The sequence below is a fragment of the Coffea arabica genome, chromosome 2c (genome assembly GCF_036785885.1).
Source record: "Coffea arabica cultivar ET-39 chromosome 2c, Coffea Arabica ET-39 HiFi, whole genome shotgun sequence".
NCBI classification, from domain to species: domain Eukaryota; kingdom Viridiplantae; phylum Streptophyta; class Magnoliopsida; order Gentianales; family Rubiaceae; genus Coffea; species Coffea arabica.
Window position 1 is genome coordinate 10,992,231 of NC_092312.1, and position 23,634 is coordinate 11,015,864.

General features: G+C 32.6%; 2 protein-coding genes and 1 long non-coding RNA gene across 5 annotated transcripts; 1 reads left to right on the forward strand and 2 right to left on the reverse strand.

The window, feature by feature from the left end:
• Positions 1–1,889: 1,889 nt before the first annotated feature.
• LOC113725927 (uncharacterized) lies at positions 1,890–5,612 on the reverse strand. The gene is made up of 4 exons (XM_027249369.2): positions 5,239–5,612; positions 5,007–5,112; positions 3,061–3,184; positions 1,890–2,315 (listed from the first exon to the last, which is right to left on the reverse strand). Exons 1-4 carry the CDS (start codon positions 5,355–5,357, stop codon positions 2,059–2,061), a joined length of 606 nt encoding a protein of 201 aa, XP_027105170.1. The 5' UTR covers positions 5,358–5,612; the 3' UTR covers positions 1,890–2,058.
• Positions 5,613–13,330: 7,718 nt separating this feature from the next.
• LOC140035826 (uncharacterized) lies at positions 13,331–14,760 on the reverse strand. Of its 2 annotated transcripts, none has more exons than XR_011839740.1 (4): positions 14,512–14,760; positions 13,863–14,034; positions 13,688–13,762; positions 13,331–13,583 (listed from the first exon to the last, which is right to left on the reverse strand). It is a non-coding gene; the product is annotated as an uncharacterized lncRNA (long non-coding RNA). The 2 variants fall into 2 exon arrangements; XR_011839741.1 differs by having other exon boundaries at positions 13,863–14,083.
• Positions 14,761–17,111: 2,351 nt separating this feature from the next.
• LOC113725928 (sphingosine kinase 1) lies at positions 17,112–22,392 on the forward strand. Of its 2 annotated transcripts, XM_027249370.2 has the most exons (10): positions 17,112–17,664; positions 18,392–18,514; positions 18,630–18,730; positions 19,186–19,258; positions 19,462–19,548; positions 19,669–19,746; positions 19,855–19,925; positions 20,822–21,121; positions 21,490–21,612; positions 21,996–22,392. In XM_027249370.2, exons 1-10 carry the CDS (start codon positions 17,349–17,351, stop codon positions 22,185–22,187), a joined length of 1,464 nt encoding a protein of 487 aa, XP_027105171.1. In that variant the 5' UTR covers positions 17,112–17,348; the 3' UTR covers positions 22,188–22,392. The 2 variants fall into 2 exon arrangements, with proteins under 2 accessions (XP_027105171.1, XP_027105172.1); XM_027249371.2 differs by lacking the exon at positions 17,112–17,664 and having other exon boundaries at positions 18,490–18,514; positions 19,183–19,258.
• The last annotated feature ends 1,242 nt before the right edge of the window (positions 22,393–23,634 follow it).

Genomic DNA, 23,634 nt, shown 5'->3' on the forward strand with positions numbered 1-23,634 from the left:
CAATAAGTATAGCATGCTTGCACTCAAAGCTGAATCAATTGTGCTATGACGACATGTTACCTAAATTGCCCCTAAAAAAAGCAGATGAAAAATAAACAACAGTCAAACACCAACTCCCTTATATATATATATATATATATATATATATATATATATATATATATATATAGGATACAATTCTAAGACTGCTTCCACATTGTCAAACCCACATATTCAGCTTAACTGATTGGTTTATATCAATGATGTTTGTCATGCTCCAAATTAATGGGTTTTTTTTTTTTTTTTTTTACTAAGCAGATTGTAATCATTTGTTTACTGAGAAAATTACACCTTACAGAAAGCTTTTAGATTTTTTTTCCAATTTCAACTTCATATATCTTAAGTTGCAATAGAATCAGAAATACACCGTCTTAATCACTATCAAGTCAAACCACCCACTCGCAGGCTACGCGTGGACCGCTTCAAGAAAAAAAAAAAAATATATATATATATATATACATAAACATGCGTCTATTCAATATTCATTATTATATCTGTAATGTATTTCTGTGACCTCCAATGCGTCTATTCAATATTCATTATTATATCTGTAATGTATTTCTGTGACCTCCAATGTCTAGTTTGCGTCCTGCAGAGAATAGCAACGGCCATGCTACGTTAATTGAGACTTGACTTCTCTCTCTTTAATGTTGCAGAACAAAACCATGTCAAAGGAACTTGGGCTGCGGTTAGATTGAAAATTTTGACAAGAGATTTGAATTTCTCATAGACTTCATTTGGATTGAAATTTTTCATTAAGGATTTGAAATCCACTCAAATCACTCTCGTTGTTTAGATGTCTTAAGAGGCATTTGGGTGCATAATTTATTTATTATATAAATACATTTTAAACTCTAGAATAATTGATAATTTATAAATCCAAATACCTTGTAAGTAATCTAAACAAACAGAGAGATCTAAGAGAATTTCAAATCTTTTGTCAAATCCCTCAACCCAAACGCAACCATAAATTCTTATAATTTTCCACGTTATCTGGAAAGTATTTAGATTTGTAAATTTTCAATTATTCTAATATTTAAAATATATTTTAAAAATTGATATATTACAAAGCCAAATGCCTATCAAGTAATAAAAACAACTAGAGCTATTTTGAATGGATTTAAAATCTTTCATCAAAATTTTCAATCCAGTCTTGTATTGTTCTTCGCAGTCTCATGCAAACAAATAATGGGTTTGCTCCTCAACTGATTATTTTAACTAATGATAGATTCTGATTTTGGACAATCAGTTCTTGCTATGTTCTTGAGTGCTCTTGTATTCTAATTATATATCTTTTCAATGACCAAGAAAGCTAAAGCAATTATATATCATCTAAGAGTAGCTTTTGCTGGACCTGATTATTTTCTATAATCAATTTTTATAATCAAATTTTGCAAATTCTAAAGCAACCAAGAACAAGGCCAATATCTTCACCAACTTTTGCGCGTCCTGTGCCAATTCAAAGAGTGAAAGCAATACAAATTTGGAGACAGGAACACAACCTATTTCCCAAAAAACCAGTAGAGGGAGAAATCAAATAATTTCGCTTGAAACCGGCAAGGCCATCCCAATAAATAGAAATGGCCCTGGACTACTAATTGCTCCCAGCAACCCCACAAAGAAGAGGGATGTGGCACTGAGCAAACAAGTAACTTCAATAGACTAAACGAGAATGAAGCCGTCTGGAAGAGCAGCCTTTCGCATGAGGGTTGAGAGGCTCGTGGGCCTGACAAGCCGCAAGTACATTTCTCCCAAACAAGTTGGTAGGCCGTGCACCTTAGGGCTTTGACATCGCAAACTAGACACTTCCATAGTGAAAATAAAATAATACAATCAAGCAAGCACCAAGAAACTCAAATCCATGTCAAGCCTTTACTCGGGGAATAGATCCTTTTTTTTTTTTTTGAGCAACTTTTGCAGAGTAAGATGCACCAATTGCATGACAACGTAATCTCCAAAATATGGTCAGACAAAATGGAAGGTGCCAAAAGAAAAGAAAGGACAACAAAAGATTCACAGCTAATGCCTTTTATTTATCCTTTTCCCGTTCCTCTTATCCCTTTTACTTTGTGGCTTTGGATGGGATCTCATCCTTGCTGCCTTCTTGAATTGTTTCTTCTTGCTAACAGATACTACGTGTTTTTTCTTCTTTTCAGGGCCTTCATCCAACTGAGGTGCTTCTGGCAATGGCCTTTGACTGGGATACTCATCCTCCCTAGAGATCTCCCTTGTGGTCACTGTGACTTTCATATCACCATTATCATACATCATTGTCCCTGTTTCACAAAGCAAAATTATAATTTAAGAGGATGACAGTCAAGTTTAATGCACAATTTTTCTATTCACGCACCAAAAATTAAAGGATAATGGAATTACAATTAACAAATTTTATCTGTTTTAGATTTCAATAAATTACTTATTATCATGTACATAATTGTGCAATAATCCTGTATCACAGGACAAATGCCGGAGTTAACACTTATAGGTGACTATATACATGCATATCACCATACCAGCAATACAGAGAAGTGCCCTCAAATGAAGTCCTGTACTTATCTTTGCACAAAAGTATCTAAAGAGAACTTCTTTGGATGCCAGTCAGAGAATTCAGAAAAATCTGGCTGCCTCAGTTCCCCATTATTTTGCTGTCGTGGATACACATCCATGGAACCACAGAAATTATCAAAATAAAAAAAGTGACAATAATAACTATGATTATGAGAAAGAACCCCTTTTTTGTAATTTATGATCCGATTGGAGCTTGTCATCAGACACTTTTTTTTGTTTGGGGGGGGGGGTGGGGTTGGTTGGTGGGGAGAGAGAGAGAGAGCATCAGCATATTGACTGGTACCAAAGAAGTACAAGGGCAGCAGGACGCAGGGGATTTGTATTGGAAGACGAGCTATTAGCTAATTTGCATATCCTATGGCCTCTAATATTAATAATAAGCATGTTCTAAGATACAAGAATGATGTATGGAGGTTATCAAAAAAAAAAAAAAAGAATGATGTGCAGAGATACCAGAGACTGATGTGGTTGGCTCCTCTTCTCCATTGTCCTCTCTGTCGTCATCTAATTCCTTAGGTTCAGAACTTGAATCAGGTTGAGCTCCACCATATATGACAAATTCTCTTTCCAGTTTTCTCTGTCAAATAAATCAGAAGGAAAGTCAAAGAACCTCATCTTAAGAATTCACTCAACAAGCCTGCTCGCTGGAGCATCTTTGGTGAATTACAGGCACCAACACACTGTTTCAAGCTTAATTAAGACCACTCAAGTTTTCAAACATTAAGTGACAAATTGTTTTGAGTAGTTTTTTAATGCTATTTTCAACAGTAAACAATAAAATCGGAAGTTCTAATTTGTTTCAATGCAAGGAGCAGATTTTAGTTCCATGAAAGACTAAATCTTTAATAAAACTGCAAGAGAGATGGATGCCTCCAATCCAATGGCTTTTGCTTTTTTCACTTGTTTTATTAAATATTTTCTCCGAGAAGCCTTCCCACCCAATCCCATTATTTGTGTGATTGAAGGTTTCAAGAAAGTGACCAGAAACATGATATTGAAAAATGAGAACCAAGTACAATGGACCAGATAATATCACAAACTGTCAACTAAGCAACAACTGAACCTAGTTTACAGATCTCAGCTAAAAAACTCATTTCATGGCCAAAATTTACTGATAGGATTTTCTTTACAAAAGGTATTGTTTACATCTCAAAGAGAGTGATAAAAGAATTCCACTCTCCTCAGATCCAAATGTCTTCATTATTACCAAGCAGAATCAGACACCACTTTACATTATTAAAATACTTATTCAATCTACAAAAATGCAAACCAAAGTTACTCCTATACAATCTGAAATATAATTTTCAACTGTCAAGGAAAGAAAGTTACATCTGGAAAAAACAAGAAAAGATCCACTTGACTAAGAGAAGTCAACTATTCCAATAATATTGGAAAGAAGGTAGTATCTAAGAGATGGTAGACTCAAGGCAGAATTGGAACCATGGAAAGGAAGCATTAAGAGCTTATATTCCAAAGAAGTGGAGTGGCATCTCAATTTCCAGGAACAGCTTTCAAAATTTTGGATGATTACCATTTCATGGAGCATGCTTCAGGTGTATATCATGAAGAAGAGATAGACATGTACTGAAACTGCTGTAAAATGAGGGCTAAATGGAGCTTTTCAAGGGTCAGAAGAAGTCGTAAATTGACCATTCCCCTAGGCAACCTAGTAGTTTCAACTCTGACAGCTGCTATTACATGACTGTTGTTCCCCTTTCCTCTTGGCATAATAATATGAATTTAATCCAAATTTCTTAAAAAAAATGAAAAACAGGGAAAGAGGGGGGTGGGGGTTTATAATTGCAAAATGAAGATAAAAGAGACAAAGAATTCGGTACACCATGATCTCATATCCAAATTAGATAGCTCCTCAAGAAACATATACAAGGAGACATGGTGTGCTAGCCTTGTAAAACCGAGTAATTTCTCTACCTAGAAACTTGGTTTATAACATATAAGCTCCCCCCAATTTTTTACCCTTCAAAGAATCTCAAGTAATTCACATGCCAAGACACAGACTTAAGGCCTTCAGTTTTGATATTTACATACTTAACCCGACTTTAGAAAACTATAATTAAATCATCTAAACTGCCCTCCATTAGCAAATGACAACTATAAAAACACTCCATTTTTCAGTATATCTAAGGTATTCACAGCCAAATACAATCAATACGCAACCTCAAAAATGATGTCCTAATTCCTAAAGCACCATTCACTGAATTGAAGCAAATAATTGCATTACTTTTAAGCCACTTAAATAGGCCCATGAAAGTACGCAAGTTTAGAATTCAAGTACCACCATACAAATAAAGCATTTTAAAAACTAATCACCTATACCTATTCCAGAAAGAAAAACAAACAAAATAAAAAGAATAACTCGAACAGGATAAAAATTGAACCTTTTTGCGGGCTTCAATCCGCTTTCGGCGCTCAGCTTCCTGTAATTTTTGCTGTGCTTCTCTTCTTCTCTTCTTCTTCCTCTTGTGAAACCCAGTTACAAAATCCCTACAATTGATTTTAAAAAAATCGAAAAGCTCAAAATTTGAAAAAAAAAAAAAAAAAAAAAAAGAATGGCGTAGAACTTTAAACTCGAAGCAGTGAAAATTTTGAAAACAGAAGAAGAAAGAGTACTTGAGGTCCTTTTCATTGAAGGAGACTGAAAGGGCTTTGTTCTTGAGGGCTCTTTTCTTGATATGGCGGGCTCCTCTTCGCGCGTCAGCTTGTGAAGGCACCGCTTCGGCTTCTTCCATGCCGGAGCACAACTGGTTGGTACTCGGGCTTTCTTGGAGTAATCAGTAACGAACTTATTGTTGACTAGGGTATACGCTTTTGACGAGTCGTACTTTCTTCTTATGATGTTGTACCTTGGTCTCCCATTTTATAGTTTGGTACTCTGGTTCAATAAACTGGGAAAATTTTGTAGAAAGAGGCTAAGAGCTAGTGGCTGGGTGGCTTTTTTCCTTCTTTTTTTTTTTTTCTTCCGTTTTGGGCTGGCGATGCTGCCTGAGCTAAAATGTTTTTGTCAGAGGAATATTTATTCAAATATCAACATTATTCTTACTAGTTAACCCATTGTCAGATCCATTTTTTCAAAAAAAAAAAAAGATTCATTAACCACTAATTACTCATTATCTTTTCTTTCTAATTAATTGAATAGCTTGCCTACTTCTTTACCCTCTTTAATTTATTTATCTATTATTTTCATAGCTCATTGATTTGATTTTGAGTTTTTTATCATATTTTTCTTATATTGTAATTCTTTTAGTTTATTTTTTTATTTTCGAAGTTGTATTTAAAAGTTTTTTTTTTTTGCAAATACAATATGATTTAACTTGAACAACTAACAATCTAAAATGAAAATAATCCAAAAAAACATAGACATACTTTTCCTTCAATATTCATGGGATATAAAATGTAATGCAATTTAAACTAACTTTAATCTAGTTATTAGAAAATATGGACACATGTTGAAGTCAAGATGTATATAATTAGAAAAGTGGAAAGGATAGTGAAGTTTATAATAATATCAACTGCACACTAGTACAATAAACAAACAAAATTCAAAAAAATAAAATATGTTGCATATTTCACAAGATTAGTTCGAATGACATCATAATAACAATCAGACAATTTTCCCATCATCTTTAATTTAAAAAAAAAAAGAATCAAAAACATAATATACCCTCCAAAAAATTGCAACAAAATTGCATTGCAATTTTAATCAAAATTTATGGTCACTTCAAAAGGCCAAGAAAAACATACTGATGGTGATACAAAAATAGCAAGAGTGGAGCAGAGAAGAGTATTATGCAAAGATCTTGAACCATATGTTGCAAAAGTTTCAAGAAAATGAAAATAAATTATAAAATAGGAAAGATAAGGAGAGATTATAATGCAGGATTGGAGAGGAAGTGAGAAAGCAGACAAAACATTGTAATGTCAATGAGAAAGAGGGAAAAAATGAGTAATTGGTGGATAATAGGTCTAACAAAATCAGTGAGAATATATGGAGTTAACTAGTGAGGGTAATGTTGGTATTTGCATAAATCTTGCTCTAACAAGAAGGTTTTAGCTCTAGTAGTATCGTTTGCCTACATTTTGGAGCAAGGTTAGGTAATGAGCAACTTATTTTATAGGAATAACTCTGGTAGTATGCATTAGGTGTTTCTATTTCTATAAGTGTTTTTTTTAAAATTACACTGTAAAATTGCATATCAAAAACTTTTACAATAGTTATATGTTTGGGGTGTTTTTAAAACTTAAAATTTTATTAGAATAATTAAAAATTTTTAAAAATTTCCCACCAAACAGTACCACCTATCACTATCGCTGTCCCTTCTGTCCTCTCTCTTCCACTGCCGCCAACCCTCTCCCTCCTTCTTCTCTCTCTCTCTCTCTCCCTCTTCCTCTTTTCCCTTTCTTTTTCCTCTTCTCCCTCCCCCATATCCTCATTTCTTCCATGTGATCAATTTGGCACAGTTGGATGGCTATTCACATCAGTTGAAAACATTTGTAACACTTCTTTATTGTTAGAAGGGAGGGGAGGGAGGGCAAGAGGAAAGAGGAGGAAGAAGAGGAAATGAGGAAAATGGAGAGGGAAAATAAGAAATAAGGGGGAGAAAAATAGAGGAAGAAGGAGGTGAGGGTTTGGGTGGGGGTAGAAAAAAAATTGGGCAATAGGATTTGGTATATTTTTGTTTATCTTTTTTAAAATTTTTGTCGGAACACCGTTTGAATTAACTATTTTTTGGGATATTTTTGAAATATTTTACTATATTAGTATATATGAAAAACTTTTATTGTAAATGTTTTTTGTGATTTTTTTGAAACATATTTTGGGGTACCTTTTAAAATTAAAATATTTTTAGAGTACTTTTTAAAAATTTATAGTACCACTCACAATCACCGCCACCGCTACTCCTCTCTCCTCATTCTTCCTCATCCCCTCTTCTTCTTTCCTCTTCATCCGGCCCTCCCATCCACTCCTTAAATTGGTCATAGCCAGATTGCGACAAAAAAAGTTGCGACCTTTCTGGCCATAACTAGAGGCCTTGATTTCGTCTCAAATGGATCGAGGGGAAAAGGGAGGTCTAGGGGGTGGGAAGGAAGGGAAGAGAAGAAGGACAAGAGAAGGGGAAAAGAGGAGAAGAAAGAGGGAAAGGGTGGTGGCTGCGACAGCAGGTGGTGATAATAAGTGGAAAATGTTATTAATTTTTTTAAAAATTTTTTTGTACATATTTATGAGTTGTTTTTGATACATTGTATAGATGAGATATTTTTGAATTGTTTTTATTTGAGTATTATTGTAACATTGTATTTAAAAAACTAGTTTTTAAAAAATAGGTCAATCTAAATAGGATCGAAGATTGTATAAATTAGATATTTTTTAAGATATTTTTGAAATGTGTTACTATAGCATTACATTTGAAAAACTTGCTAATCCAAACATTATTTTTTTGATAAAGGCATTTATGATATATTTTATAAATAATATTTTTTTAAACAAAAGACAACACCTATTCTAACTTACTCTAATGATTTTTTATGTTATGCACAAACTAATCTATGGTACATTTGCTTACAAGGATGAAATGGTGCATTCTTTGCTAATTAGTTTTTAAAATGTGTTCTTTCATTTAGTTTCTGAACCCTTAAATTTTTGGATTTTTTATTTAGGGATAGTAAATTAAGTTTTAATTTTCATAAGAACGTGACTCGTAGAAAATCCTATTACTCAAATACGATCTATTGAACATTATCATTTTTATCGACGTCATATAGATGCATCTAAAACTTATATATGCTTCTAGAAAATTGGTTTGAGACTTACAAAGATACAAATGAGCGAAGAGTAATGGGGTGCGTGAAGAGGGGATGTCATGAAGGCTAAATTTCCTGTTGTGTTTGTTAATTTTCAAATTTTTAAACTGAAAAATTTATCATCCAGTAGTTACACCAAACAGCATTTATGACATTGTCATTATGAACCTTTTTTTCAAAAAAAATTTGAAGTATGCATTTTTATACAGTGGTGAGATAGAATCAAACCCTTATCATAATTTTTCAAAAAAAAAAAGATAAGAAAGATGATATGGTGTATTAAAAAAAATTATCCATAAATCTCCTTTTTCGGTCGAAGATGAAAAGCTTGTTTTGATTTGTGCATGATAGATTAATCTTTGAAACTCAAAAAACCAGTATTAACTTTTAAACTCTTGTATAACAATTAGATAACCTTATCCAATCACGTCTTAAATTTTGAATCCAAATCCATATGCTTCTCTGTAACGGTACTAGCAAACATCTCATACGATTTAAATCCCTCACCATTGGACTTAGATTTTGGTCCTAATTATCAAGAGATCTGATTATTTAACGGCTCAAAGTCTATAGATCAAAGCTACCCAAAAGCGTAGGATCATTACTCGACCAACCAACTAACCTTCGTAAACTCCAAAACTCAAAATATTGTTGAACTTTCATTCCGAAATCCGGTCTAATCTACGGCGGTGGCGACAGGTGGTGATAATAGGTGGAAAACGTTATAAATTTTTTTAAAAATTTTTGTCGATATTTGTGAGTTGTTTTTGATGCATTGTATAAATGAGATATTTTTTGAATTATTTTTATTTGTGTATTATTGTCACATTATATTTAAAAAAAATAGTTTTTTAAAAAAAGATCAATCCAAACAGAGTCGAAAATTGTATAAATTAGATATTTTTTAAGATATTTTTGAAATGTGTTACTATAGCATTACATTTGAAAAACTTGCTAATCTAAACTTTATTTTTTTTAAAAGGCATTTATGATATATTTTGTAAATAATATTTTTTTAAACAAAAGACTATACCTATTCTAAGTTAGTCTAATGCTTTTTATGTTATGCACAAACTTTTCTATGGTACATTTGCTTACAATGATGAAATGGTGCACTCTTTGCTAATTAATTTTTAAAACGTGTTCTTTTCATTTAGTTTCTTAACCCTTAAATTTTTGGATTTTTTGTTTAGGGATAGTAAATTAAGTTTTAATTTTCAGAAGAACGTGACTCGTAGAAAATCCTATTTCTCAAATACGATCTATTGAACATTATCATTTTTATCGATGTCATATAGATGCATCTAAAACTTATATATGCTTCTAGAAAATTGGTTTGAGACTTACAAAGACACACATGAACAAAGAGTAATGGGATGCTTGAAGAGGGGACGTCATGAAGGCTAAATTTTCTGTTGTATTTGTTAATTATCAATTTTTTAAACTTAAAAATTTATCATCCAGTAGTTACACCAAACTGCATATATGACATTGCCATTATGAACCTTTTTTCAAAAAAAAATTGAAGGATGCATTTTTATACGGTGGTGAGATAGAATCAAACCCTTATCATAATTTTTCAAAAAAAAAATATAAGAAAGATGATATGGTGTATTAAAAAAAATTATCCATAAATCTCCTTTTTCGGTCAGAGATGAAAAACTTGTTTTGATATGTGCATGATAGATTAATCTTTGAAACTCAAAAAACTAGTACTGACTTTTAAACTCTTGTACTAACAATTAGATAACCTTATCCGAGAACGTCTTTAATAGGTAGAAAGCGTTAACAAATTTATTTTTTATTTTTTTGTCTATATTTGTGAGTTGTTTTTGATGCATTGTATAGATGAGATATTTTTTGAATTATTTTTATTTGTGTTTTGTTGTAATATATATTTAAAAAATTAGTTTTAAAAAAATAGACCAATCCAAACAAAGTCGAAGATTGTATAAATTAGATATTTTTTAAGGTATTTTTGAAATGTGTTACTATAGCATTACATTTGAAAAACTTGCTAATCCAAACATTATTTTTTTAAAAAGGCATTTATGATATATTTTATAAATAATATTTTTTTAAACAAAAGACAATACCTATTCTAAATTAGTCTAATGATTTTTTATGTTATGCACAAACTTTTCTATAGTACATTTGCTTACAAGGATGAAATGGTGCACTCTTTGCTAATTAGTTTTTAAAATGTGTTCTTTTAATTTAGTTTCTGAACCCTTAAATTTTTGGATTTTTTGTTTAGGGATAGTAAATTAAGTTTTAATTTTCATAAGAACGTGACTCGTAGAAAATCCTATCTCTCAAATATGATGTACTGAACATTATCATTTTTATTGACATCATATAGATGCATCTAAAACTTATATATGCTTCTAAAAAATTGGTTTGAGACTTACAAAGATAAACATGATCGAAGAGTAATGGGGTGCTTGAAGAGGGGACATTATGAAGGCTAAATTTTCTGTTGTATTTGTTAATTATCAATTTTTTAAATTTAAAAATTTATCATCCAGTAGTTACACCAAACTGCATATATGACATTACCATTATGAACCTTTTTTCCAAAAAAAAAAATGAAAGATGCATTTTTATACGGTGGTGAGATAGAATCAAACCTTATCATAATTTTCCAAAAAATATATATATAAGGAAGATGATATGGTGTATTAAAAAAAATTATCCTTAAATCTCCTTTTTCGGTCAGAGATGAAATGCTTGTTTTGATTTGTGCATGATAGATTAATATTTAAAACTCAAAAAAGCTGTACTGACTTTTAAACTTTCGTACCAACAATTAGATAACCTTATCCGAGCACGTCTTTAAATTTTAATAAAAATCCATGTGCTTCTTTGTAGCAGTACTAGCAAACATCTCATACGACTTAAATCCCTCACCGTCAGATTCAGATTTTGGTCCCACTTATCAAGAAATCTAATTATTTAACGGCTCTAAGGCTATAAATCAAAGCTATCTAGAAGCATAGGATCATTGCTCGACCAACCAACTAACTTTCGTAAACTCCGAAACTCAAAATATCGTTGAACTTTCGTTCTGAAATCCAGTCTAAATCTGCGGCGGTGGTGGCTGTGGCGACAGGTGGTGAATAGGTGAAAAATGTTATGAAATTTATTTTTAAAATTTTTGTGTATATATTTGTGAGTTGTTTTTGATACGTTGTATAGATGAGATATTTTTAAATTATTTTTATTTGTGTATTATTGTAACATTGTATTTAAAAAACTAATTTTTAAAAAATAGGTCAATCCAAACAGAGTCGAAGATTATATAAATTAAATATTTTTAAGGTATTTCGAAATTTGTTACTATAGCATTACATTTGAAAAACTTGCTAATCCAAACTTTATTTTTTTTAAAAAGCATTTATGATATATTGTATAAATAATATTTTTTTAAACAAAAAACAATACCCATTCTAACTTAGTCTAATGATTTTTTATGTTATGTACAAACTTTTCTATGGTACATTTGCTTACAAGGATGAAATGGTGCACTCTTTGCTAATTAGTTTTTAAAGTGTTTTCTTTTCATTTAGTTTTTGAACCCTTAAATTTTTGGGGTTTTTGTTTAGGAATAGTAAATTAAATTTTAATTTTAATAAGAACGTGACTCGTAGAAAATCCTATTTCTCAAATATGATATAAACTTTATCACTTTTATTGACGTTATATAGATGCATCTAAAACTTATATATGCTTCTAGAAAATTGGTTTGAAATTTACAAAGATACATATGAACGAAGAGTAATGGGGTGCTTGAAGAGGGGACGTCATAATGGCTAAATTTCCTGTTGTATTTTTTAATTTTTAATTTTTTTAACTTAAAAATTTATCAGCCAGTAGTTACACGAAACTGCATATATGACATTGCCTTTATGAACCTTTTTTTCAAAAAAAAAAAAAAAAAAATTGAAGAATGCGTTTTTATACGGTGGCGAGATAGAATCAAACCCTTATTATAATTTTCCAAAAAATATATATATAAGAAAGATGATATGGTGTATTAAAAAAAATTATCCATAAATCTCCTTTTTCGGTCGGAGATGAAAAGTTTGGTTTGATTTGTGCATCATAGATTAATCTTTGAAATTCAAAAAACCAGTACTAATTTTTAAACTCTTGTACTAACAATTAGATAACTTTATCCAAGCACATCTTAAAATTTGAATCCAAATCCATGTGCTTCTTTGTAGCGGTACTAGCAAACATCTCATACGACTTAAATCCCTCACCATTGGACTTATATTTTGGTCCCAATTATCAAGAGATCTGATTATTTAACGGCTCAAAGTCTATAGATCAAAGCTACCCAGAAGCGTAGGATCATTGCTCGACCAACCAACTAACCTTCGTAAACTCCAAAACTCAAAATGTGTTGAACTTTCATTCTGAAAGTTGGTCTAATCTACGGCAGTGGCGACAGGTGGTGATAATAGGTGGAAAATGTTATAAATTTTTTTTTACAATTTTTTGTCTATATTTGTGAGTTGTTTTTGATGCATTGTATAAATGAGATATTTTTTGTATTATTTTTATTTATGTATTATTGTAATATTATATTTAAAAAACTAGTTTTTAAAAAATACGTCAATCCAAACAGTGTCGAAAATTGTATAAATTAGATATTTTTTAAGGTATTTTCAAAATGTGGAAATACGTCATTTTTCATCCCCGCCCCGTTGTCAAATAACTCCTCCCATCCCCCACCCCCCGTCCCCGCCCCCTCCCCGTTTTCCCCACGGTCCTCCGTTTCCATATTAGATTAACTCTTTTTCTTATATAATACTAAAATCTTAAATCATTTAATTGCCGTAAAATGAGTATTAGTACATAAGATACCAGAAATTCATATTCAAAGTCTCAGCATAGCTTTACAGCAACATAGAGTTTTTCCCATTAAATAATAGCATTTACAGGTCTCATGAACTAATTAGCTAAAGATGACCCGTCCATAATAAGTTATATCAATAGCCATCTAAAAGGATTTAACAACTCAGAATTCAACAAACTAAAAACACTTAACAATAAATCCAACTTTTCTCTTCATTAATATAGCTCAACAATTTCAGAACATTTGCTCTTCATCAATCTCGAGATGTGATAACTCACTTGATAAAGTAACTCTGACATTTGATGATAAAATAAAAGAAGAATCTTGTCACCATACTATAGTGTATAACAAATAATTGGAGAAAAATAATTTAGATGAATCAAATTTCTTTAATACCTATTCAGTAACACAATCAACATCATCTTCTTAATCCAACAATGTATGACATCCCTTTCGAAGTAGAGCAAGTAGCTGCACCAAAAAAAGAAACCACTGATTTACTAAATAAAGAAATGCAAAAAAAATTATATAAATTTAAAAGTAGAAGTTAAATTATATCCATGAGTGCTACCTGTCTCGTATTTCTTTCTACAATACTTGCACACACCATAAAAAATGCCATCTTCACCTTTCTCTCTATCATTTCTTTTTCCTCCTTCAATTTCATATTCATCTTCTTCTATTGCAACTGTCAAGTAAATTGATTCAACATTCATTGATTGTGGAGTTGATGAATTATCCCCCTGTTCAGATGCAATTACATTTTCAGACTGGTTCATTGTGATAAGAAATCTACAAAGACAAAAAAGCAAATAGCACAATAAATGGACTGATCACAAAAAAAGCAAATAACACAATAAATCAAGCTCCATAAAAAAAATGCCTAAAATGAACAAACCCAAGTCAAATGAAAAGACCAGAAACAACGGGATGATTTTGTGAGACGATGGAAATTAGCTGAAAAATCAAATAGCAAAATTACAATCGGTAGTTCTTAATCTCTAACAACCTAAACACGAAGTATTAGAAAAACAAAAGTAAGTTTTAAGTGCCACAACCCACGACAAAGGAAAGAGACATCTAAAGGAATTGACAAAAATTGACAAAAATGGAATCTTAAGCTTTAAGCACCACGGCAAAGGGATTGGCACAGATGCAATCATTTATTCACCATGCGTGCTTCATTAATCTATCAAGATAAGAATGATAAAGGAGCAAACCTAGAAAGGATTCAACAGCAGATGAAAGCAAAACGTGAATAAGAATGCAGAACAAAGAGGATGGAAGGTCCAGACCGTGCGACAATCGGCAAATGATGTGAAGGAGCAGCTTTAAAAAATTTAGGGTTGTTTTATGTGTGTTTGTGTATATATATATATATATATATTTTTTTTTTTTTGCAGGGGATAGGGCTGGTGTATGTTGCCCCATCCCTCGTCCCATTTTAAGGTGGGGGGGAATATTTTGCCCCCACCCCCGTCCTTGCCTCACCCCATACCCCGCCTCATTTCTATCCCCCGGGGCGGGTGCACTTGTTGTCATTCCTAGTGTTACTATAGTATTATATTTGAAAAACTTGCTAATCCAAATATTATTTTTTTAAAAAGGCATTTATGATATATTTTACAAATAATATTTTTTGATACAAAAGGCAATACCTATTCTAACTTACTCTAATGATTTTTTATGTTATGTACAAACTTTTCTATTGTACATTTGCTTACAAGGATGAAATGGTGCACTCTTTGCTAATTAGTTTCTAAAGTGTATTCTTTTCATTTTGTTTTCGAACCCTTAAATTTTTGGATTTTTTGTTTAGGGATAGTAAATTAAGTTTTAATTTTCAGAAAAACGTGACTTGTAGAAAATCCTATTTCTCAAATATGATCTATTGAACATTATTATTTTTATCGACGTCATATAGATGTATCTAAAACTTATATATGTTTCTAGAAAATTGGTTTGACACTTACAAAGAAACACATGAACGAAGAGTGATGGGGTGCTTGAAGAGGGGATGACATGAAAGCTAAATTTTCTGTTGTATTCGTTAATTTTCAATTTTTTAAACTCAGAAATTTATCATCCAATAGTTACACCAAACTACATATATGACATTGCCATTATGAACCTTTTTAAAAAAAAAATTTGAAGGATGTGTTTTTATACTATGGTGAAATACAATCAAACCCTTATCATAATTTTCCAAAAAAAAATAAAAGATAAGAAAGATGATTTGGTGTATTAAAAAAATTATCTATAAATCTCTTTTTTCGATCGGAGATGAAAAGGTTGTTTTGATTTGTGTATGATAGATTAATCTTTAAAACTCAAAAAACCAATACTGACTTTTAAACTCTCGTACAAACAATTAGATAACCTTATCCGAGCACGCCTTTAAATTTGAATCCAAATCAATGTGCTTCTTTGTAGTGGTACTAGCAAACATCTCAAACGATTTAAATCTCTCACCGTTGGATTCAGATTTTGGTCCCGATTATCAAGAGATTTGATTATTTAACGGCTCTAAGGCTATAGATCAAAGCTACCCAGAAGCATAGGATTATTGTTCGACCAACCAACTAACCTTCGTAAACTCCGAAACTCAAAATATCGTTGAACTTTCGTTCCGTAATCTGGTCTATTCTGCGGCGGTGGTGGCTGTGACGGCAGGTGGTGATAATAGGTGGAAAATGTTATAAAATTAATTTTTAAAATTTTTTTGTATATATTTGTGAGTTGTTTTGATACATTGTATAGATGATATATTTTTTGAATTATTTTTATTTGTGTATTATTATAATATTGTATTTAAAAAATTAATTTTTAAAAAATAGGTTATTCCAAACAGAGTCGAAGATTGTATAAATTAGATATTTTTTAAGGTATTTTGAAATGTGTTACTATAGCATCACATTTGAAAAACTAGCTAATCCAAACATTATTTTTTAAAAAAGGCATTTATAATATATTTTATAAATAATATTTTTTAAAACAAAAGGCAATACATATTCTAACTTACTCTAATGATTTTTTATGTTATGCACAGACTTTTCTATGGTACATTTGCTTACAAGGATGAAATGATGCATTCTTTGCTAATTAGTTTTTAAAGTGTTCTTTTCATTTAGTTTCTGAACCCTTAAATTTTTGGATTTTTTTGTTTAGGGATAGTAAATTAAGTTTTAATTTTTATAAGAACTTGACTTGTAGAAAATCCTATTTCTCAAATATGATCTATTGAATATTATCATTTTTATCGACGCTATATAAATGTATTTAAAACTTATATATGCTTCTAGAAAATTGGTTTGAGACTTACAAAGACACACATGAACGAAGAGTAATGGGGTGCTTGAAGAGGGGACACCATGAAAACTAAATTTGCTGTTGTATTTGTTATTTTTGAAATTTTTAAACTTAAAAATTTATCATCCAATAGTTACACCAAACTGCATATATGACATTGCCATTATGAACCTTTTTTCAAAAAAAAATTGAAGAATGTGTTGTTATACAGTGGTGAAATAGAATCAAACCCTTATCATAATTTTCTAAAACAGAAAAAGATAAGAAGGAGGATATGGTGTATTAAAAAAAAAATTATCCATAAATCTCCTTTTTCGGTCGGAGATGAAAAACTTGTTTTGATTTGTGGAGAATAGATTAATTTTTGAAACTCAAAAAATTATACTGACGATTAGATAACCTTATCCGAGCATGTTTTTAAATTTGAATCCAAATTCATGTGCTTCTTTGTACCGGTACTAGCAAGCAATCTCATACGATTTAAATCGCTCACCGTTGGATTCAGATTTTGGTGCCAATTATTAAGATATCTGATTATTTAACGGCTCTAAGGCTATAGATCAAAGCTACCCAGAAGCATATTATCTTTGCTCGACCAACTAACCTTCGTAAACTCCGAAACTCAAAATATCGTTAAACTTTCGTTCTGAAATCCGGTCTAATATGAACTGGCCGAACCGATTTGATACAGCTTCCATAAAAATAAACGAGTGGAGATGGAAGACGGAGTGAAGACCACTCAGGAGAGATGGAGCAGAGTAGAGCCCCTGAGGCTCTATTCTCTGACCGGGTAAAAATCAACGGCGTTGTGACGCTGATGACTCTCACCGTCAACGGTCAACTCCGGTGGTCAGATCGTTGCCTGGTTGTGGAGAAAGAGATTCTCGGATTTGTAGTGAATGGCTCAAAAATTAAAATTAGGACAATTGTTGAAACGGGAGCTGGAATCTGCTGTGGAGGCAATAAAGGCGCTCTTGTGAGGAAAAATTTCGCTTTTGAGCCGTTATCCGATGATCTCCTTCGGCTTTGGTGTGACAATCTCCAAAACTACATTGATTCTCTCGGTAAAAGGACCTTTAGTTATTTTCTTAACGGGTATTTATACGTTGCTTGAGTTATGGAACAGCACCCTTTCGTTTTTCTTTTATTCTTTTGGAAAGCTTTGATGTGTGATTACTTTAATTTACGAGATGACGTTTGAAATATAGGTTTTGTCATTTCGATTGTGATCTGTAGTATGAAATTGCTTCTAGTGCAATTTGATCATTTCTTTGTCTTAATCTTAGCACCCAATTTTGAATTGTAGTAGCTTTGTGATCAAATGAAGATATTAAACTATGTTAATCTGCAAGGATATAGATGCTTTTGCTAGTTGTATGGACGTGTGAGTGCCTTAGTGTTTAGTGTTGCCGTGTAAAGAAGGCCTTATTGCCGCCACCTTATTTTGTGGAGGTTGAGATTACATATTTAACAATCTTATAATTCTGTTTGAGATTGGCTTGTTTATTTTTTTGGAGCTGAACTTGAGAAGTTCTTATGGGTCAGAGGTCGATTCAAGTACAGCTTTAGTTGCCTTTATGTGAGTTATATGCTAGCTTTGAAAGTTAATGAGCACTAATTACTGATCGGCCTTGGTTTTATTACTTGACAAAATAATCTCACAATTAGATTTTATGAAGACGAGCTATTTGTGTATCAAATAGCATGTTGTCATTTGAGCCCTACCTTAGTTGACTTTTGTCTTTGTTCTCCGAATAACTAAGCAAATGTTATTTTCGTCTGGATGATTAGGTCGGCCTAAGAGGCTATTTGTGCTTGTAAATCCATATGGAGGGAAGAGATCTGCTTCAAAAATTTTTCTTGATTTTGTAAAGCCACTTCTGGAGGATGCCAATATCGAAATCACAGTGCAAGGTGAATGATTTTATATGATTCTCCATGTGTCTAATCTGTTAGTAATTAATCTTTTGTGTGCAGAATACTGTTATAGGATTGGTGATTGCCTGCTAATTATCTCCTGATATGACAGAAACTCAGTACCGGCTACATGCCAAGGAAATTGCTCTCTCGTTGGAGCTACCAAAGTATGACGGAATTGTCTGTGTGAGTGGGGATGGAATTTTAGTTGAGGTAAGTTGGTCACCTTGGACTGCATAATGATTTGTTACAGAATTTCCCTCAGCAGAAGGATTTTGAGGGTCAGTTTGGTCTGTGCTTAAAGAGTTCAGATGGATAAAGGGTGGTTTATTGTAATTTTGGTAAAGGCTTTTCTCCTGTTATAATTTGAGCATTCTGTTCTATAACAGTACCAATGCTGCATAATGAACCATTGCACAATATCAAAATTTGGTTCCTTTCAGAAACACAACCAGCTCCTGAGATATCCCTTACATAACTCATGCATTCACTAAATTGCCATATCCTGAAGAAAGGAAGTATCTTGAACATGCTGATATATTTTCTCTGGTGCTTACCGTTCAGATGCTCAAGTTTATAATGTAGCTTAAGTTGTTTTAAGTTTTTCAAACTGTTCACATAATGGGGGAATTTTTGAGCTTTTAATTCTTATATTGCTACCTTAGTAGGTAATAAATGGACTGCTTGAAAGGGGGGATTGGAAAACTGCGATAACCATGCCTCTTGGGGTAGTGCCTGCAGGTTTGTCGTTTATTTGTTTCTTTTCATTTCAATAACAATTTGATAAAAGAAACAGAATATATTTCTACGTTTACAAACCGTTTCTATCTCCTACCGTTGAAAAGAAAATGTCAATGAAAGTAGCAATTGATTGCACAGAAAATGATGCCAGAAATTTCATCTACAGGTTATATGTTGGGAACTTACATGGTTTTTGGATGCAGGAACTGGAAATGGAATGGCAAAGTCGTTACTGGATTCAGCTGGTGAACCTTGCACACCAGCTAATGCTGTTCTTTCTATAATTCGAGGTTGCTCCAAAATCTTCAGTTATACATGTTAAAGATAATATTAACATTTTTGTCCTATAACTCCTCTCAAGTCTCAAAATTTTCACTTAAGAAGTCTTCTCTATGCTCAATATCTGTCAGGGCATAGGCGTTCACTCGATGTGGCTACCATTTCCCAGGGGCAGACCAAATTTTTCAGTGTGCTGATGCTCGCTTGGGGTGCAACAATAATTTCTGTTACACTTTCATTATTTTGAAATAATTTCTTAGATAGATTAATGACTAAATTGTACGTACTTGTTCATGTTTCACAATCACTTTTCTAAGGTCTGGTGGGTGATATTGACATTGAATCTGAGAAATACAGATGGATGGGTAGTGCCCGCATTGACTTTTATGTGAGTCTTTGGACCTCTTTTTTCTATTTTTTATGTGTTTCATTTTTAAAGTTCTATTGAAATATGTGAAGTATGTGCCTACCCTCTTGAGCTCCTGATACATTTGGATCTTGAAACCACATCTGGTAATAGATGTATTGCATGAGTCTATCATTTCATCATAATAAATTACATAAATGATACAATACTACAACGAGTTTCTCCCTTATTGCTTGTCAATTCGCCTTTACAGCTGCCCAAGTTCTTTATTCCGTGTGGATATATTCCCTGTATTAACTAGTCTCAGATCTTTACCAGATGTTTTCTGAATGTGATGGTGCACAAGATGAAACTGATTGAATATCTAAAATATTGTTGCAAGTCTAAGCAGTCTTTGTACTTTTCATTGCTAATATTCTCCTTTTTTGCCTGTTATCCCCGCAGCTTATGGTTTTGCAGGATTTTGCCTTTAAAAAAATTTGGCTAATTTGTTTAAGTTCAGATTATACTCTTCAGTTGAAAAATAATTAACAAAATCATCGATAGTGTTCTACACTTGAATGCGCCTATCAGTTTGGTTTCAATCTGATTCTTTTGCTGAAGAAGATTGTATTAATTAGAAAAATGACTTATGAAAGTTGAAACACAAGAGAATCGTTATCATGATCATCAATCCTTTAGAAATGTAGGCGTTGTTACATATAGCATGTCCCTTTTTCGCAATGCTCACTTTATCCAACTATCGCCAGTAAGGGGTTTCATTTTTCTTTTGCTTTGGGGTCATGGATGATATTGGGAGTTCATAAATATTTTTTCTGTAAATATAGTATCAGTTGCACTCCTTTGCTTTACCCTGATAGGATAGGAAGAAGCAAGAAAAAGAGGCTGTTTCCCTGATCTTCGTGTCTCACTTTCAGGCCATTCAGCGAATATTTTGTCTGAGGAAGTACAACGGTTGCATAAAGTTTGTCCCTGCACCAGGATATGAGGCTTGTGGAGAAGTTACCAGCATAGAATGTGAATCTGCTGGTGAAGTCATTCCCAGTGAAGATGGAACTGATAAGTTGCTCGTCAATGGTCAGCAAAATGGCTATCAAGGTGCTGATATTGACATGAAGAATCTAAACTGGCGGAAGGTTGATGGACCTTTTGTTTCAATCTGGCTTCATAATGTACCTTGGGGAGGGGAGGACACCATGGCCGCTCCTGATGCTAAGGTCAGGTTCAACTTAGTTCTTAATTTACTGGTGATTTCACTGAATCATGTGTTTTCCAACGCTAAGAAGTATAAAATATGTGATTGTTGTGGGCATCCTGTGACAGAATATTTTCCTTATTGCTGAAATTGTTTTTGTACTCTTTTTCTTCTTCGTAATTTTTTTGCTTTTTCCTTCTTTTCTTTTCAAGTGTAGTCTTTGCTTTGTTTTCCAATTATTGGAAACCTTATCTTTTCCAAATCCACCTCTTTCTCTCTCTCTTCCATGAAAGATTTGGGGCTGCAGTCAGACTTCTGTTTCAAGTATTTTTGCTGAGTGATTTGCAAATGTTTAACTTCTTGGTTCTTTCTTCCTCTGCTTGATTACAGTTTTCAGATGGTTATCTGGACTTGATTATGGTAAAAGACTGCACCAGGTTGGGGTTGCTAAGATTGATGACTGAACTGAATAATGGTGGTCATGTTAAATCGCCACACGTCCAGTACCTTAAGGTGAGTTCCCCGTTTTAAACCTAAATCCTTCTGTATTCTGGTCCTTTAATTTAATCAAGTCTTGACTGTTTCTGAAGTATTCAATGCAATACCATCATTGAAGGGGGAAATTTTTCTCTGTTTCTATTTCATTATTGTTTATCTTACATAGAAAAGTATGTGGTGCTTTTGATGGGTGGAGTTGTTTCTCTTTCAAATTTTTTAGTGATATTTATGAGGATCTCGGAGAACTTTTTGAAGACCATTTCAACCATACAATAACCCACCCTAAGAATGAAGGGGGAGCTGAGGAGGAAGAAAAAATGTAGTTTGTACTTTAGAGTAGGCTTTAAGTTTGGACTCCTGTGGCTATCCAGATTGCTTTACTTATTCCATATCTGCAGGTGAAGGCTTTCATTTTGGAGCCTGGTCCGCGAAATGATGATCCATCCAAGGAAGGGATCATAGACGTAGATGGAGAGCTTCTGGCCAGCGGAAAAGGAACGTACAGATGTGACCAGAAGACCCTGTTGGCTTATGAAAAACTCCACATCAATGTGGAGCAAGGATTGGCTACATTGTTTTGTCCTATTTAGAAGTCAATTTTTCTTTCAATCGATTGGGTTTCCAAATGCAGGCTTTACATTACATATATTGCACAAGATAGCTGTTTGTTTCTCGCTCGACCCCATGTATACAACCGGTGGCGGAGCCACGTATAGTTGTGGGTGGGCAGTTGTGCCCCCTCAACTTTGGTAAAATCACAAAATAGCCTTGGAAGTTTTGAGAAGTTTTCAATCACGTTATATCTGTCCCCCCTTAAATTTTGTGAAATTACCTTTGACAGTTTCATTGCTCCCTTAACTATTAAGATATCATCCTGAAATAGCGATTATTTTCTGTTCTATTTCAAGTTATAAAAAGATCGATCCATTTAGATTGAAAATTATTTTAAAAATTTTCTTTAATGTAGCAATTTTTTTAAAGTCCTAACTCAAATATGTAGAATGATCATATTGCTAAATTAAATTCACAAAATTAAGTTTAATGATACGTATAAGAAACATCATAATAGCAGCAAATTGCACCCTTAATTTAAGGTCCTACACCACGTAAGGGAATAACCATGAAGTAAAGGAACTAGATAACAATAAAGCAAACATTTTGTCTGTGTCCCATTCTAAATAACTAGGACAGAAAACTATGAAGGTTAGAAGGAGAAGATGGGCAAAATATGGATGTATCACAGATAGGAAAATTCACCCATGGATATTGGTGCAAGTGAAAGGGATATGCATCCCTTAATTACGAGGTTCCTGATTTTAAATTTATGAGAATGAAAAGGATAACGTTGGAAGAGTTTCCCTCACAAGGATTCTAACACGATTCAAATAGAATTAGTCGCAAACTTTAAAATGATACGAATACTTGTAATTTATATCAAAAAAGATAGGAAAATTTGAAAGAAAGAACTCTACGACTGTCGCCTATGATCTAGAGAGTGCAAGAGACTCCAACCCAGTTCGAAATGTACGAAACAAAATAATCAACTTGATGATTGAAGCCATTTTTGTCACTAGTCTTGCTTGGACGACGGCTAAGCCGGACCAAGCGGCAATCAAAAGCATGATTTAATGGTACGCTACAAGTGACTCTTTCTTGCTTGGCCGCCTTATCCATTTTTGTCTACATTAGGAATGTGCAATTTCGGAAAAAAATCGATTTACTGATCCATTTCAATATTAATTCAGAACTTCAAAATCGATAAAAAGGGAAATTGGAATTTTCGTTTCTAATGGTACGATTAGATTCAAAATTGGGATTATGTTTTACCAAATTTCGATTCCAATTTCGAATTCATAATTCGAAAACGGTAAATCTGATTCCTATTTTGAATTCAAATTTGTATATATAAATAAATATGCATAGATATATATTGATATTAATACATATATGTAATATAAAATATTTATATGATATAATAATACCTCTGAGTTCTAATCACTAATTATATTATATAATAGTACTATAATAGTGAGTCTA